The sequence below is a fragment of the Cryptotermes secundus genome, unplaced genomic scaffold (assembly GCF_002891405.2).
Source record: "Cryptotermes secundus unplaced genomic scaffold, Csec_1.0 scaffold655, whole genome shotgun sequence".
In the NCBI taxonomy this organism is placed as follows: Eukaryota; Metazoa; Arthropoda; class Insecta; order Blattodea; family Kalotermitidae; genus Cryptotermes; species Cryptotermes secundus.
Window position 1 is genome coordinate 1022832 of NW_019726234.1, and position 16315 is coordinate 1039146.

The following is a 16315-nucleotide window of genomic DNA, read 5'->3' on the forward strand; positions in this document are numbered from 1 at the left end:
TTTCCTTACTTACAACTCTGAAGGTTATTGTATGCATTTTATCTTGAATGTAAATATTTTTATTGTTGAAGATTATGAAGGAATACTTCATAGTTAATAATGTCACTTTTTCTGCCCGGCTATAATGACATTAATTGCTCATGTAATTAAGTAAATCACCGAAATTACACCAAGATCAATTACTTGAACATTTTCTCACATGTTTCTACACTTACATCGTGGTTCTGTGGTACAAATTTATGTCGCAGTTGAAGGTGACTCAGTCTTTCCCCGCTCTACATTACAACACAGTGAACTGAAATATATGTTTCAAATTGGTAGAGGGTATCCGATGATTTAGAAGAACTGGAACCATTTATACATATCAGAAGGAATCTAATTATATTTTATACTCGTACAAGTAATTTATTATTGTTATAATCTGACAGAACTGACTGGATGGGAGGTTATTAAAAATTTTGTGGTTGTTTTTCTGGAACAGTCTGACTTATTCATAGAACACAAGGTCGAGACTAGCGCCATGATATGAGTTTACATTAGTGTGTATTTTTTATTTGTCATATTTCACTTCCAATGCCTTAATAATTTTTAGCAATTGAATATTAACTCTTGTGTCAGTTATTAAGGCTGTTTAAATCGAGTAGGTACATTTAAAATGACAAAAAAATAACAGAAGATTTGTGGAAGCACACGAAAAAACTATTTTTACCATATTTGAATCTTAGAGAAGAAATAAATATTACCTAGGGACACAATATTGTAAATTTCTACACCTGAAATCAAACTTTTGTTCATTAACCTCACAGTGACCGTAAGTGCTGGAAGTAATTATATATATTATATAAGTTTGCTTAATTTCCAGGAAACTGGAAAGCGAGATTGAGAATTTGGAAGGAAAGATTGATGATGTTGCCAAAACACACAAACAGGAATTACGTAAGTATTACACATTGCTTGAAATAAAATGCTTAAATAAAATTTACATCGACGAATAACAACATTATATATTCTTCGTCTTACTAGAATACTCGTCAGTTTTCTATGTAAATTTATACTAGAGTGATGTGAGACATAAAACCAATGTTTATTACAAAAAACTATATACGTATGGTGGTGTGCCGCCAAAAAGTAGGACCATAAGACGCCCATTGATAGGCAACGGCTGTGATAAGAATGTATACTTCAGTGGAAACGCAATACCAGCAGACCGCTGCATAGGAATCGTCCAAACAATAAATAGGTTCCCCGGAAATGGAAGGATATCCACGGAAACGAATACTACCAGCGGATAAAACGGAACCTTTGAACACGATGTTCTCTAGTCAGTCCTAATGCACGTTATAAAAGTTCAGCTTCGAAGAGACCAGTCAGTTTTTAGTGTAGCTCTGACTAGAGCAGAAGCCAGCTCGCATCCGGCGAAAGACAGAAGACTTCACCAAGATCAGAGGTACCAGTAACTGTGATAGTGCAGGCCGCGCCATGGCTCAAGCGGTTAGTTGCTGGCTTCCCACCGCGGCGGCCCGGGTTCGATCCCGGGTCTGGTCAAGTGGGATTTGTGGTGGACAAAGTGGCGCTGGGTGGGGTTATCTCCGAGTACTTCGGTTTCCCCTGCCAATGTTCATTCCACCAAATTCTCCATCATCATAATCACCCGGAACAAATAAAATAGGCCAATCAGTTGCCTCCTTGCCGAGTGGACCCCGTTGGACTCCAACCCCCTCTAAGCGAATTAAAAAAATTATGATAGTGAAGTTGCGAATAATTATACTTGCGAGTGTGGAAGAGACTGTCCAATAAACGTCTTAGCGAAATCCGAGACCAGCGTGTATTTATTTATCGCGTTACATAGGCAACACACAACAGTTCATATTCTTTCCTTTTGTTACAGAAAGGCTCAGACGCGAGGAAACTGATCTACATGTTCACAGTGAAGGTAATTAAAGTCAATAAAGTATACAAGTTCGTGAAGATGGTATATTAATGGAATTATTGACTTTTTGGATATTATCCATCGCCCTGTTTTATTTACAATTTAATGACAACCGTTCTGAGACCGAGTCCAGACTCCAAGACTTATTATTAAATAAAAATATGACAATGAATAATTAATAAAAAGTCAATAATTGTACTAAACCTCAATAGTTAAAGCTATAACCTTTATTATAACATATCGAAGGAGATCTGTGTATACCGTATTGCTGAGAATATAGGACGCACATTATACACATTTTTTTACCCGTTGAAAAATTAAGGTACGTCTGAAATTCGAGTGATGTGCCTCTTTCTCATTTTTTCTAAAACCCACATTCAAAAATTGGATGCGTCTTAAATTCGAGGGCGTCTTATATTCGAAGTATTACGGTATTTGGGCTTTCTTTTAAACGCCCTTTCCTTCTGTTCTGGTTTATTTCCCGGATGAACGACAATAATTCATAACATTTGGGCACAACTCTCCGAGACAATATTATATAAAATTATATTGAGTTAGGGAAGATGTGACTCATTGCGATAATCCAAAAATGTGGATTAACACATTTAGGTACGCCATTTTCGATTTCGCGACGGAATGAATCTTCTCCCTTCCAGTTATTGTTGAAATTGTTATCGAATTATGAGATTCTGTTAATAACCATAACACGAAATGTTACAAATGGCTGTGTGGGTCTCAGAGAGAGAGAGAGAGAGAAAATGAGAGAGAGAGAGAAAGAAATGGAAAACTAGTAATAAAAGTTGGAGCTTTCGCATCTGAACAATGGGAAAGGGCCTATAGTTCTCTGTCCGTGTGCTTTCCTAAGTTAGACTGAGAAATAAACAACATTATTTCAATAAAAACTTAAAAATCCAATAAATATGTGTGATTTTTTATTTAGTCTTGAGTATATATAAATTTTTGCCCAAGAAAAATTTATCTGATTTTTATTTAAAGGTATATTTCTGATATTTCGCGCACCAATTCAACAAAAATTCTGTTGAAAATAGAAATGGTATGAATGAGGCCAACATAGAAACAATTATGTAAGTAATGGGTAATTAGTAAATTCAGTTTAAGCGAGTTTCTGTTCAGTCAGAAAAATACAGTTAAATGGAACTGGATTAAACGAGGCACCATGCCTCGCACAGTCCTAGGTCTGCTTGTACGATTATATTCTTCAGAAGGGACATCAATCAATTAGCCTATAGACAGGAATGGGCTTAACATTCAGAAAGAATGAAGTGTGGACAAATTATAGCTGCTATTAGAGCACAAAGCCGGTCACGGTAGCCGAGCGGTCTAAGGCATGCACTGTTTTCGCTCGCTCGGAAGCCGAGATCGTGGGTTCGAATCCCACTCAGGGCATGGATGTCTGTGTGCGTTTTTCTGTGTTTGTGTACAGGTAGAAGCCTTGCGACGAGCTGATCACCCGCCCAAGGAGTCCTACCGTATGTCTTAGATCTAGTAAAACCGAAGTGAAACAGAGAGTTTCATGGATGTAGGCCTAGGCCCAAATTGGGGCTTTAGCGCCAATGGAAAAAAAATTAGAGCACAAAGTTAAATCTATTGTTAAAGAAGAACACAATTATGATTTTTTTAAGCAGATCTTTGTTTTCGAGGATACATATTTCACCATGTCAGCACTTAGGCTCTTTCCCCAAAGACGAATATTTAATGCATGAATTAACGACTGGCTACGGTCTGGACGACCATGGGTCAGAGTTCGAGTCCCGATACGGTCAAGAAATTTTCTCTTCTCCAAGTTGTCCAGACCGGTTCTGTGGGTCACCCAGACTCCTATCCAATGTATACAGGGGACTTTTCCCCAGAGGTAAAGCGGCAGAGGCGTGAAGCTGACCACTCACCTTCAGCTAGTACAGAGGTTAAGAAAATGTGGATCTATACATTCACTCCCGCATAAGTCCTTATGACGTAGTGTTATATTAGTTAAGCACAGGAACAACTTTACCTAACCTCATCATTTAGTATCGATCAGATAAAGAAGACACAGGGATGACTACTACGAGCAACCAGAAAGAAATTTACTTCAGCGTGAAGTTCTCGTTCAATTTGGACTGGTCAAGAACAAACATGCGCAGAAAAGTAAGAGTATATTACAACACAAGCACGTGAGGTGACAGATGAAACAAGTACCTAACTGCACAAACATGAAATGAACTCACAGGTGTTGGAGGACATTTATGTTGTCAATTTTTACACTCATGTCCTTGTAAAGTAGCGGAGATTCGAGATAATCATTATTATTTTATCAAAACTGATATAGTATAAGCCCATATTAAAAAATTTGGCCGATTTCTTACGTTACCTGTTGATGACTGTTTAAGGTTTAAAAATTTGTTTATAATAAAAAAGGATGTTTATGTAAGTTTACGCGTTAGTAAATACGAATTTCAAAATGCTGTAAATAAATTCGCCACGCTGGGAAAGTCGGCCGGTATAGTGACGGCCTACGGGCTGGAAGGCCAGAGTTCCACTCCCGGCATGAGTAAGAGATTTTTGTTACATTCCTCAGCATCCAGACCGACTTTGGAACCCACCAACCTCCAGTCCAATGATTTCCGGGGACTCTTTTCTTATGATAAAGTGCCTAAGTCAACAAAGGTGGAGCTATACCTCCACTCCCCGTACGTCTTCATGACGTCGTGTTAATTTTATAAATAAGTACGTTGGTATTTCAAGAGACAAGCTAGAGAAGAACGGGTGTACTGAAAACAAATTATTTTTCCACTCCGCTTGCCCGACGAGGCAGTGCGTGCGGCTCGGAGACCCATGTTTACACAGGAACAGCGTAATCCTCAGACTGCTGTACTAACACTTCAAGGCCTTACGCGCCAATCCTGCTGTAACCCGGTGGAACCAAGACGTAACATAACCAACATATCACCCGAGGGTTTCGAGTTGGGGTAGAATGAGGGATTCCGTTTAAACTAGAGAAGAGGGTTTGTATCAGCTAAGGCGTTGTTTCCATCTTAAGGTAGAAAAGAAGAGGGTTACGAGAATCTATCTATGGCTCTGCAGCCCTTGTGGAGCTTGGCCCCTTTTTCAGTTTCTTAATCTATACAGAGTCGATATGATTCCTTGGACAGAGGATCAGACCGTCGCGAGGTCACTACCTACACACAGAACAACACAAATACAGGATAAGCGCACACATACATGCATTCCTCAAATGGGATTCGAACCCACGACCCAAGTTTTTGAGCGGGCGAAGAAATTTCATGTCTTAGAACGGGCGGCCACTGTGATAGGAACTATGTTCTCGTATATAAGTATTTAAATTTTAAGAATTCTATGCTTGATTTTAATATTTATTATAAAATTGAGTGCAATATGTATAATTTTAATTGTTTACACTTTTCATGTGAAATTACTATAGGAAACCCTACGAAATACCAGTGTGACCTATAATTTCTCAACATGTTTCAGGCAGATGTATTTATTCTTGCTACTGGTTTTGGCTAACTTGAGGTAAAGTGTGGGAATATACCCAGAGTCCTGTATAAATAACATTCGATATATCGCTGTTTAATTATTGTTATTTTTTCCATTTACCCTTACGTCTTTGGTTATAAAATGTCGTTCTGTTAGCTGTCACTGTATTTCTGCAGGGCTGACGCATTTCTTGAATATCTGTTTCTCAGTATTTCCTTTCTGAAGACGCCTTCTTGAAGGAATAAAACCCTTAGGTTGGCCGACGGTTTGTGCGAGACATTATAATATTTTGTTCTACGATAGCTGCACTGAGGATCATAAGGTTAAACTGAGCGAGTAATATACACGTAAATGTCTGTGTCACACCAGGAGAGAAAGTGGCAAGCGACTCGTTGGATGGCCCTCAGGAGGAACTGGTGGCCGAGTTGAGGGCTCGAATCAGAGACCTGGAGCAGCGCCAGGATTGGCTTCTGCGAGAGGGGGAAACATTACAGGTGCGCCAAATGCGACAAGCTTGTGGATAATCCAATGACTAACTAATTATAATATTGTTAGTGTGACTGACCAGAATGGAACAAACCAAACTAACTAATTAACTAATTCCCGAATAACACAGCTGAAACAAAGACAGGATTGGCTTCTGTGAGAAGAAGAGACTCTACATGTGGGTCCACTGGATGATGCATTGATTAACTAATCAACACATTCCCGAATAACAAATCCGAAGCAATGGCAGGGTTGGCTTCTGCTAGAGGGGAAATCACCGCAGGTGGGATCGCGGCTTTATATTTATGTAAGAACAACTAAATCAGCAGTACTGGATACTGAAGACTCATAATCAAGTCAACCAATGGTCATCACCGGAAAATCTGTAACAATTAAGCCCTTTACCACTGACTGCTCTACTGTGCAATATTAGCATACAGATATATTGACGGCAAAATAATTGTTAAGGCCTTATCTTATCTTATCTCTGTTTATAGTTATCAAAACAGACATTCCTTAATTCGGTTTTGAAATTACAACTATGATATCAAACATGCCATTTTTCTCTAAATTTAGGAGCCATTGGAAGCAACAAGAATTAACTAGTTTGAAGTAAACTATAACTTGGGGATTATAACAAGAAGAGGTCTGAATATAAACGTAGCTCTTTTTGAAGAGCATTATATTCTGGGAGTGACGTCATGTAGTGTGGTAGAAGTTTAAAGAAGTTTCGAAGGAAATCACGGTCTCCATCTTCAATGTAAAAATATTAGCCAAATAAGCAGTAAGCTTGCTGCTTCTTGCTGGCTTCCTCTTGGATGAGGGCCGAGGAAGTACATTGGAGTGTGGTTGAAGCAATGGCAAACGTTCCTCAGATTATAATTTTATGTGTAATTTCACATTTTTGGGCCGTCGCGTCATTATGAACTACATGCACATTTTTCCTGCCCTTGTTTCTCTTCTGCTCCTTCGTCCGCTCCATACTCATCCATCTTATCGTCATATCATCATATCTCCTGTTGCTACCTCTGGAGAATAGCGGATCTGTGAAACGTTTCGTTTCACTTCAGATTCTTAATCTTATAGGCAGTAGGTAGGACTCCTTGGACGGGAAGTCAGGCCGTCGCAAGGCCGCTACCTGCACATGACAATACGAACACGGAGACAGGGGGAATTCGAACTCACGACCCCAGTGTTTGAGCGGGTGAAGACAGTTCATGCCTTAGATTATGCGGCCACTGTGATCGGTCATTATGCGTCCGCAGTGTGCTACAATTTGAATGGGATCATGAAATTATATCTTGCTATGTGATTGTTCGTGGACCGGCGTGGGTTATTTTAGACTTTGTATGCTGTAACAATTTATTTCCTCACAGACTATGTAATATAAAAAAGTACATATTTCGTATAATGAAACTACTGCAAGGGCAAATATACCCCAACCTCTTCATTTGGGAAGCGTGTCTTGGAATATAGGGCCTATTCCAAATTCCTGTCTTGCGCTTCATGTTATCACCATCAAGCGGCAATTTTCTTAGAAAGGTCTCTATCGATAGCGACAAAGTTTTATTTATTTCTGGAGATCACAGTCTTAATGGGTGGTAGTATTTTTAGTTTCTTGGGGTGGGGTGAGACTGAGTCTACTTGCCACGTCTCCCAAAAACTGGCATATTTTACCAGCCCCTGATGATAGATGATGAGTGTGGAGCAGTCAGTGGAATAAGAATTGGCAGGGGAAACTGAAGTACTCGAAGAAAACCCGTCCTAGTGTCACTATGTCCACCACAAATCGCATATGACCTGACCTGGTTTGAAGACGGACCGCCGCAGTAGGAAGCCTGCTGCTAACCGCCTGAGCTATGGCACGGCCTAGCGGTTGGTGTGTAAACCCAGTAACATGAAAGCGTGACCCCCCGAAACTTCTTGCTTATGCCAAACGCAACGGAACTGAGAACGTATTTACAATGAATTGTGCATTGATTATTTAAATAAGAATTCTTAGGAGATTCGGTTACAAAACGTGCCACAAAACCCGCAAAGACAGATGTTGTCTTGGTACCTACATTAAATTTCTTATGTTATCTTTACTTTTCGTTTAGAAAAACAATTTAGGAAGAAATTAATTTTATCAGTTACGTAACTTTCGACAGGCTAAAATAAACCCTAGGTGCAGTAAATTTCTACTCCTGAGAGTAATAAGAAATCCGGAAGAACTAAAGAGAAGTCAACGTACTGTTGTGTTTTCTTGAAGCGTAGATCTGCTAACAACGCCTAACTCTGTTCAAGCACTGACAAAATGCCCAAGTTATTTTAAGTCGCATTCGGTTTTTATTTTTCTCTGCGGAAGCTAATAGTGACAGACAGACCATGAGTGAGTGGGCACCCATTTGTTTACATGAACGCTAATGGTAACTATGTTGGAAGCAACATATGTGCACTGATACAACACTATTGCAACTCCGATTAAACAACGGGATGAAATGGCCCAGAAAGCCAGACATGAACAATTTTCTGGAAGGCGTAAGACATGTCATATAGGAGTATACGTAAATTCCCCCGTTATTCGTTGTACTTCAACATGTCTCCCGTCCGTACGTCTCGGCTTCATCGTTTGTTATTATATTTCCCACGATATCAATGCTTCAACCTCTACGATTTTATTTTTCCGGCTCCTGAATTTTCATGTGCTACATCTTCTTCGCACTCTAATCTCTTTTTTTACTTCATTCCATCTATGATTTTACGAAGTCCTTACAATTAGTAGTACGTTTCTTTGTAAGATTTGGGGTTTTCATAGACATGACTACGAAGAATGCCGTCTTCTAGGATGTGGCGCTGTACATTTTGTGTGAACTGACGTTTCGGAGGAACGACAGTTCACACAAGATCTACACGGCGCCACATCCCAGAAAATGGAATTCTTCACGGCATGTTTCTGCCTGCCTCCCCCTCCCTTTCACCTCATCTCCATATTTTTCCGGCTGACAGCCAAGAAGTAGTCGCCTTTAGTACCTATGAGAAGTGTTTCGTTTTAGTTCACTTTTTAATAATCAGTGGCTCAACAGTTCTTTGTTGGGCCCTGGCCGATTTTTTAAATTTCATAATCCTATACATAGTCTCTAGGACTCTTTGGACGAGGATTAGGTGGCCGCTAGGCAACTACCTACACACAGAACAGCATAAACACAGAATTAACGGACACAGACCTCCGTCCCTAGAGTGGGATTCGAACTCAGCGTTCAAGCGAGAGAAGATAGTTTATACTTTAGATCGTGCGGCCACTGTGATCGGCTTTGTTTTAGTTACATTGTCTGTGTATTTATTCTTGCTCACGAGTAAATGGGAGCTATTCAATTTTAATAATCTTCACAGAAGATTCATTTGTACTATCTTCTAAAGAAGGTAAGTCGAGGTAAGTGGTCGATTCAATTGCCTGATGTTAACATTTCTGTTGTTGTTGTTGTTGTTGTTGTTGTTGTTGTTGTTGTTGTTGTTGGGTGTTGCTTTGCGATGCTTTCAATATGTGTACTGCACAACTTCCAGTGGTAGTTTGGTAAATGTAAATTTACCCACGTACATATTTAATCAAGCGTTATCCCCTAAAGACGTATGGAGCGTGGAGGTATAGCGCCATCATTCTTAACTTCAGAACTAGACGGAGGTAATTTTCACTGACACAACCAACAGAAAAATATTTTTCACTTTCAGTTTTGATACATTAAGTCCTCTGGTCTGATCCAGCTGAGAAAAATATGTGTAATTATTATATTAATCCTTAGGTACAGTCGTCTAGGCCGATCACAGTGGCCGGGCGGTCTAAGACATGAACCGTCTTCGTCCGCTCGGAACACTGATGTCGTGGGTTCGAATACCACTCGAGAAATAGATGTCTATGTGCGTTCATTCTCTTTGTGTTGCCCTGTGTATAGGTAACGGCCTTGCGAAAGGGCTGATCCCCCGTCCAAGGTGTCCTACTGACTGGGTATAGGATTAAGAATCTGAAAAAGCGGCCAAGGTCCAAAGAGCTTTAAAACCATGGAGGAGGAGGAGGAGGAGACTCGTCTAGTATCGATACACCTTGGAGGAGAGTAGCCTCATTTGTAGGCCATTACTAAAACTAGACAACACAAGACACGCGTGAACATATTGTCGCGTATCGGGCGTATATCGCGACAAATAACTTCACGCCGTATTTTATATCGCGAATTTTATTTCACATTCGCTCTCACAATCACCCAAATTACAGATTTACGATTACTACTATCTGCAGTATCACAAATATTACACTCCAAATGCCACAATACAACTGACTGGTTGCTGGCTAACTCGGAATTAACGTAGCTCGAGGACTGACTCGTAGGTAGCTCCTGGACTCACTGACTGTCACAGTACAACTGAACTCGCAGCCGCTGTGCAGCTCACTTATATAGCTGCAGTGCTTGCTTGTTGCGTAATGAGTGCCACGTCATCCTGTTACGTCAGCGCTGTTGACTCGCATTGAATAGTTACCAGGTTACGGGGGCTCGGCTATATTCGGCTCCGCTCGGCTCTCTTCGGCTCCGCTCGTGACGTCACCGCGCGTTGCATAGCTACCATGACGCGGGGTGATTACTCGCCTGTTACGCAAGCGTTACGTTACAGCTACGTGCAGCTGGGGAGGTAGGGGTCAACATGTCACAATATGTTACTGCCTCTATTGAGATATTAAACCATAATCCCAGTGTTTGAGAGAAAACTCATGTTTTAAACCATGCTACCAGAGAGAAATCTTGGTGAGTGTTTTCTTCTCGTTGACAGGAGGGCCGTTCTTGTGACAGTTCCACAGTGTTGACAGACGGGAAAGATATTGTGAAACACAGATAAAGGAAAAAATGTAGTATCCCTGGCCTGAATTATGTACTGAAGTACACACAAGGGATTGGATTCTTGTTGCTATGAGGATTTAAAAATTATAAACCACCAGTAAAAATATTAATTATGAATTAATCAAATATGGGAGTCTGGAATTGTAAAAGTAGATGTATATTAATGGAAATAGAATGATTAAGAGAAATTATGCTTAAAGAAATATGCACGGAAATTATATCCCCAGATTTATGGAGAATATAATAAATTACATTGTAGTACCTATAGAATAATATCATTATTAAATGTAAGTTATGAAAATTTGACTCCAATATTATATAAACGCTTGGTTCTTCGTAAAAGAAAAAATTTAGAAGATTGCCAACGTGAGTTTATAAGAGAATGTATAATCACTGATCACCTGTTTCCATTCAGAATGACAATATGCCTCTGCATTTGGAACTAATTTATATCGATTATTCATTAATTTTATGCAAGCTTTTAATACGGTGAATAGAGAAAATCTATGCCACATTTTAAGGAAATTTTGTGTGCCTAATAAATTTGTTCATCAAGTGAAAATGACTGCCGTAGACTAGAAATGCAGGTTAAAATTCATGGATAACTGGAAACAAGTTTAAGGTGATAAGGGGCCTTAGACAAGGCAGTGAATTTTCCAGTTCTGTTTCATAATATTTTGAATAAAGCAATAAATTGAAACTGATTCTAATGAAGCAATTTGTGACAAAACAAGAAAACATTTAGCATATGCAGGTGGTGTGTTGATATTTGGGCGATCAGTGAAAGCGATTATACGATTGATGAGTTATCAGCACGTGTGAAGTATAAGAATAGATATTAATACTTTGTGTAGTAACGACATATGTCACATCTATAAATATACACCATTTTCAGAGCACAAATTTTGTTTCGGAATGAGACTAGAAAAATTACTCAAGGCATTTAGAAAAAGAGGAAGCATATCCTTCAAAATTTTCTTTACCGCAATTTTACTGCTATTCGTACACACAGTCCTCGCAGACATGGCTGTCTTTATGGCTGGTGTATAAAACATTTGCAAGTGACTAACATCATGAGAAAAAACAGCTGGCAAACTGTTTCCTCTATATATCAAAACCCGGAGACGAATGTTTCAGTAATTTATGTTTTAGCAGTGGTAAATTCAAAGAACTGATTACTGTTCCTGTAGGGACTGGAACGAATAAACAGCCCTGCTTTCAGCGAAATAAAACAGAACGATGAAATCATCACGCGGATAATTTTCTTCTAAATTTTCTACGTTTGAACAAGAATTTTTCTTGGTTAGTACATACTGTATTGACCTAAACAGAGAATACAACATTTAGACACGAATCTAACAAATATCTTTTCACAGATAAATCACATGAAAAACAGTTAATAATATAGGAATCGTAGGTTACTGTTGTCTGTGATGCGACACTGCGTGGTAAGGTAAAGATTTAGCAGGTTTCCAAGAGAATCTACTGCCTCCATATTTGAGAATGCGCTCTTTTTTTCAGGAGATGGATGCGGCAGGATCTTCCAAAACATTTGTAATTATCTATCCAACTACAAACGTCACATCTCAGGAGAAATTAAGTGTCATGTTGTTTCAGATGGATAGTAGGACTGTTCACAGGAAACTTCCACCTAAAAGGACGCCTTTTCAAACTGGGACTGACAGACGATCCATCTTGTGAAAGGTGCCTGAAAGAAGACGAATTAGCCACACATATCCTATGTATTGTGAGGTCATAGCTTATTTAAGCTTTCGTCACCTGGGCCAGTTCTTTATGGAACCAAGTGACTACTATGACGGCCCCATAAATGAAGTCTTGCGTTTTGTTCAAAGTGTAGGATTGATAAGGGGTTAATTAAAGGGGAAGCACAATAGATCAGTGAAGGTGGCGGTACAGGGACCGGATTGTGGCCCAGCCCTAATACATACAAGTGCCATGTTTAGACCTTAAGAACCTGACAACCCATATAAGTCATAATTTTGCTAGAAATAATGGAAGGCACTCAAAACCACTCAACAATTTAGTCATGACACCATAGTATAGAGGCTTAATGTCGTAAGTTAAGAACTTAGCTTTTCGAGAAAGTTCCTGTTTCCAGCGATAGAGGAGGTTCAATAATTTGTTACACAACAGTCCACTGGGGGCTGGGAAAGTTTGTGGAAATTATTACGAGACTATGTGATGAATAATTGTAATTTAAACATGTGGAAATAATGTGAGAGTAAGTAGAAAACATAAACAGAAGTAAATTATGCTAAGATATTTGCTATCTCAGTTTGTAAACTAAATTTTATGGGTGTTATATCTAAATAAATTATTTAATTAGTAAAAAATAATTTAAAGTATAAGAAATAAAATAAATGAGCTGTTTTGTTTTAGGCCTGTAAGGATATTCACAGTTCTGCAAAGAAGAATAGTATACTGCCAAAACACAGTAAGATTTGAGCTCATTTAACAAGATGCTGAATTTAATTTAAGACCACAAGCGTTAACATTAGAGAATGATCGTGGGTTCGAATCCCACTCAGGGCATTGAAGTTTAGTTTGTGTGTGTGCGTTTTTCTGTGTTTCTGTGCAGGTATAGTCCTTGCGACGAGCTGATCACCTGCCCAAGGAGTCCTACGGAATGTGTAAGATCTAGAAAACCCGAAGTGAACGGAGAAGTTCATGGAGGTAGGCCTAGGCCCACTGGGGCTGTAGTGCCAAGGAAAGAAAGGGGTTAGAGCACTGAGTATAGAGATTGCCTACGGGCTGGACGACCCAGGGGTGGGAGTTCGAGTCCTGGTAGTGTAAGAATTTTCTCTTCTCCATATTGTCCAGATCGGCTCTGGAGCCCACCCAGCATCCTATTTAATGGGTACCGGGGGTTCTTTCCCCTTGGAGAAAACGACAGAGACGTGAAGCCGAACACCACCTCCAGCTAGTGCAGAGGTCAATAAAATGTGATCTATACATTCACTACACCATATGCTTTCATGCCGTAGTACTTAATTAGTTAAGCACAGGAACAACTTTATTTTAGAACTAATTTGTAAAGAAGGAAAAGTACTAAATATTTGTATTGTATTCCCAAAGAGATTCGATAAGAGTACCTTCCGCATACAAGTCTAGAGTATTGTCTGCACATCGTCCTGTTCGGTTTTACATTATACACAAGTTACATTTATTTTTTACATTTCTAGGACTCCTTTGCCCATCATTCAGAACAACAAGCGGCCCTGGCCCAGAACTTAGTGGGCAAGATGAAGCAGCTTCAGCAGGCAAGCATCGACATGGCGTACTGCGATCAAAGTGAACCATTGCAGCAGAACACGAGCTGCTACCTCGTGCAGCAAATGGACGCTATGAACCTAGTGCAGGATCTCTCAACTCAGCTTCTAAACCTGGTACGTAGCAACGCAGATTTAAACAGCATGGTGTTCATTCTACGAAACCCCATCTTACGAATATTTTTATGAAGTCTGCAGAAATTCGCACTTAGATTTCTTAATAATGTTGGTGTGCGTGTGTTTACAAGATGCAAGCCTACGTGTATAAAATAACGTTTGATTGAACACGTGTTATATCTATGTATTTACGTAGTCGGAGGTACCATTGTAATCCTCACCTCTTCCACTCATTCTCGCTTTATAATTGGCCTTTGAGCTCTTGGCTAAGCAAAAACAAATAAAAAATCCATGACTTTAGTCCGCAAGTGAACTATACCAACCGACTCTGTGGCCTAGTGGTCAGAGTTCCTGGCTACAGACCCAGAGACCCTGGGTTCGATTTCCGGCGCCACCAGATTTTCTGAGAAGTAGTGGATCTGGAACAGGGTCCAGTCAGCTTCGTGAGGATAAATGAGAGGCTACTTGAATGGAAAATTAGCGGTTCCGGTCTAGAAAACCGAAATTTACGACCGTGGGAATTAGTTGCGCTGACCACGCGACACTCTCTATCCGCTAAATTTGGCAATAACTTCGCCAACATGCGGCGGTCGCTCGGTCGGTTGACTAAGATTGTAAATAAATATAAAATTCAATAAATAAATTGTGATGGGACATCGGTCAAGAAGGAGCTTACCAAAAATAATTCAAGATGAAAGAAAAGAAAAATTAATTACAAATTCTACTGGAATAAGTCGATGAAGTTAATATCAAGATACAGGTAATACGAAGTCTTCATATTCAGTGTAGGAGTTAAAGCATGCATTGTTAGATTATTCGTTTATTTACAGCGCTGTATCAACTGATGAATTTAAGTTGAGTAAGATGACATGAGTGAGAACGGAGACAGATGTGGGAAACGCCAGTCATGACCTGGTGGTTTCTACTAATTTCGTGTAAAATTCTGGAGAAGACAGTCTTTGTCTAGCCCGAACTCTAACAGGATGTCTCCTGAATGCGGGCAAAATGCGTCACAACTGTGCATAACTGGTCGGCGAAGGAAGGCTTAAAGTCCATAGTAAGGTGTATTATGGAGAGCATCGAGTGCCTCTTGGAATTTTATTTCTACAGGCCAAACTGTTGGTTAGTAAAACGATTCTTGCATAAGAACATACTTGTTTCCTAAAGCAGCCAAAGTATCTTGCGACTTACAGGGAACAGAATGAAATCAGACAAGAGATATACGTTATATCCAGGAGCTACTACAGGGCACGCGGTAGCGTAGTTGGTTGAGGCACTATACTCAAGTCGGAAGGTCGCAGGTTCAGGTCCGGATGTGGTCATTTGGTTTTCTTTTAATTGACCTAATCCTTCCAGCCGCATTATGACCCTGTGGTCGACTGAGCCCCTAACAGAAATCAGTACCAGGAATATTCTTGGGGGGTAAAGGGCGGCTGGCGCGTAGGACTGACAACCTTGCGGCCATCTGTGAGGATTGTCTAGAAAATGTTTGAACCTCAACATCTCACAACGCTATGGGCCTCCACGGCCTGTTACAGGGATACCTCTACTTTCTCTTTCTTGTGTAATGCTAGTGGGGTGGGAATAAGTCCCTTGTACTGCGGCCAAATCTGGCCTATTGTACCAGTCCCAGATGATAGGTGAGGGTGATTGTGAAGCAATTGGTGGAATGAAGATTTGCAGGGGAAACCGAAGTACTCGGAGAAAACCTGCTCCAGCGCCACTTTGTCCACCACAAATCCCACTTGACCGCCCCGGGATCGAATATGGGCCGCCGCGGTGGTAAACCAGGGGGCCATATAAAAATTTAAGAGGATCTTCTGCTAATGACTCAGGTTTTGTTGTCTGCAAACTTCCCAGTTCACACCTTAATAATATGTGGATGTCTGCAAAACACTGTCCTTTCACTCTTTAAATTCTTGTCAGGTTGTGAACTCTGTCCGGTGCTGAGGCATGGCAGGAGCCCATATGGCAGCAGGAAACATAACCCTCGCGAAACAAACAGCCCACTGTTAACTTTACGATGCACAAGTTTACATTAACGCTACAGATGTAAACAAGGGAAAGTGAGATATCTGGAAAATCGTTATATTACGCCGGAAATTATTGTACAGGAATAGCAGTGACATCTG

General features: G+C 40.1%; 1 protein-coding gene and 1 long non-coding RNA gene across 4 annotated transcripts in view; one reads left to right on the plus strand and one right to left on the minus strand.

Annotated features, from left to right (window-relative positions):
• LOC111864052 overlaps positions 1-16315 on the plus strand; it is a 102168-nt gene that overhangs the window by 75404 nt on the left and 10449 nt on the right. For all 3 annotated transcript variants that reach the window (XM_023851008.2, XM_023851006.2, XM_023851007.2), the window contains exons 13-16: positions 863-936; positions 1889-1933; positions 5795-5919; positions 13980-14183. In XM_023851008.2, the coding sequence (XP_023706776.1) occupies positions 863-936; positions 1889-1933; positions 5795-5919; positions 13980-14183 (448 nt within the window). The remainder of the gene's footprint in view (positions 1-862; positions 937-1888; positions 1934-5794; positions 5920-13979; positions 14184-16315) is intronic.
• LOC111864053 overlaps positions 1-16315 on the minus strand; it is a 206899-nt gene that overhangs the window by 41869 nt on the left and 148715 nt on the right. The gene's annotated exons all lie outside the window — the stretch shown is intronic.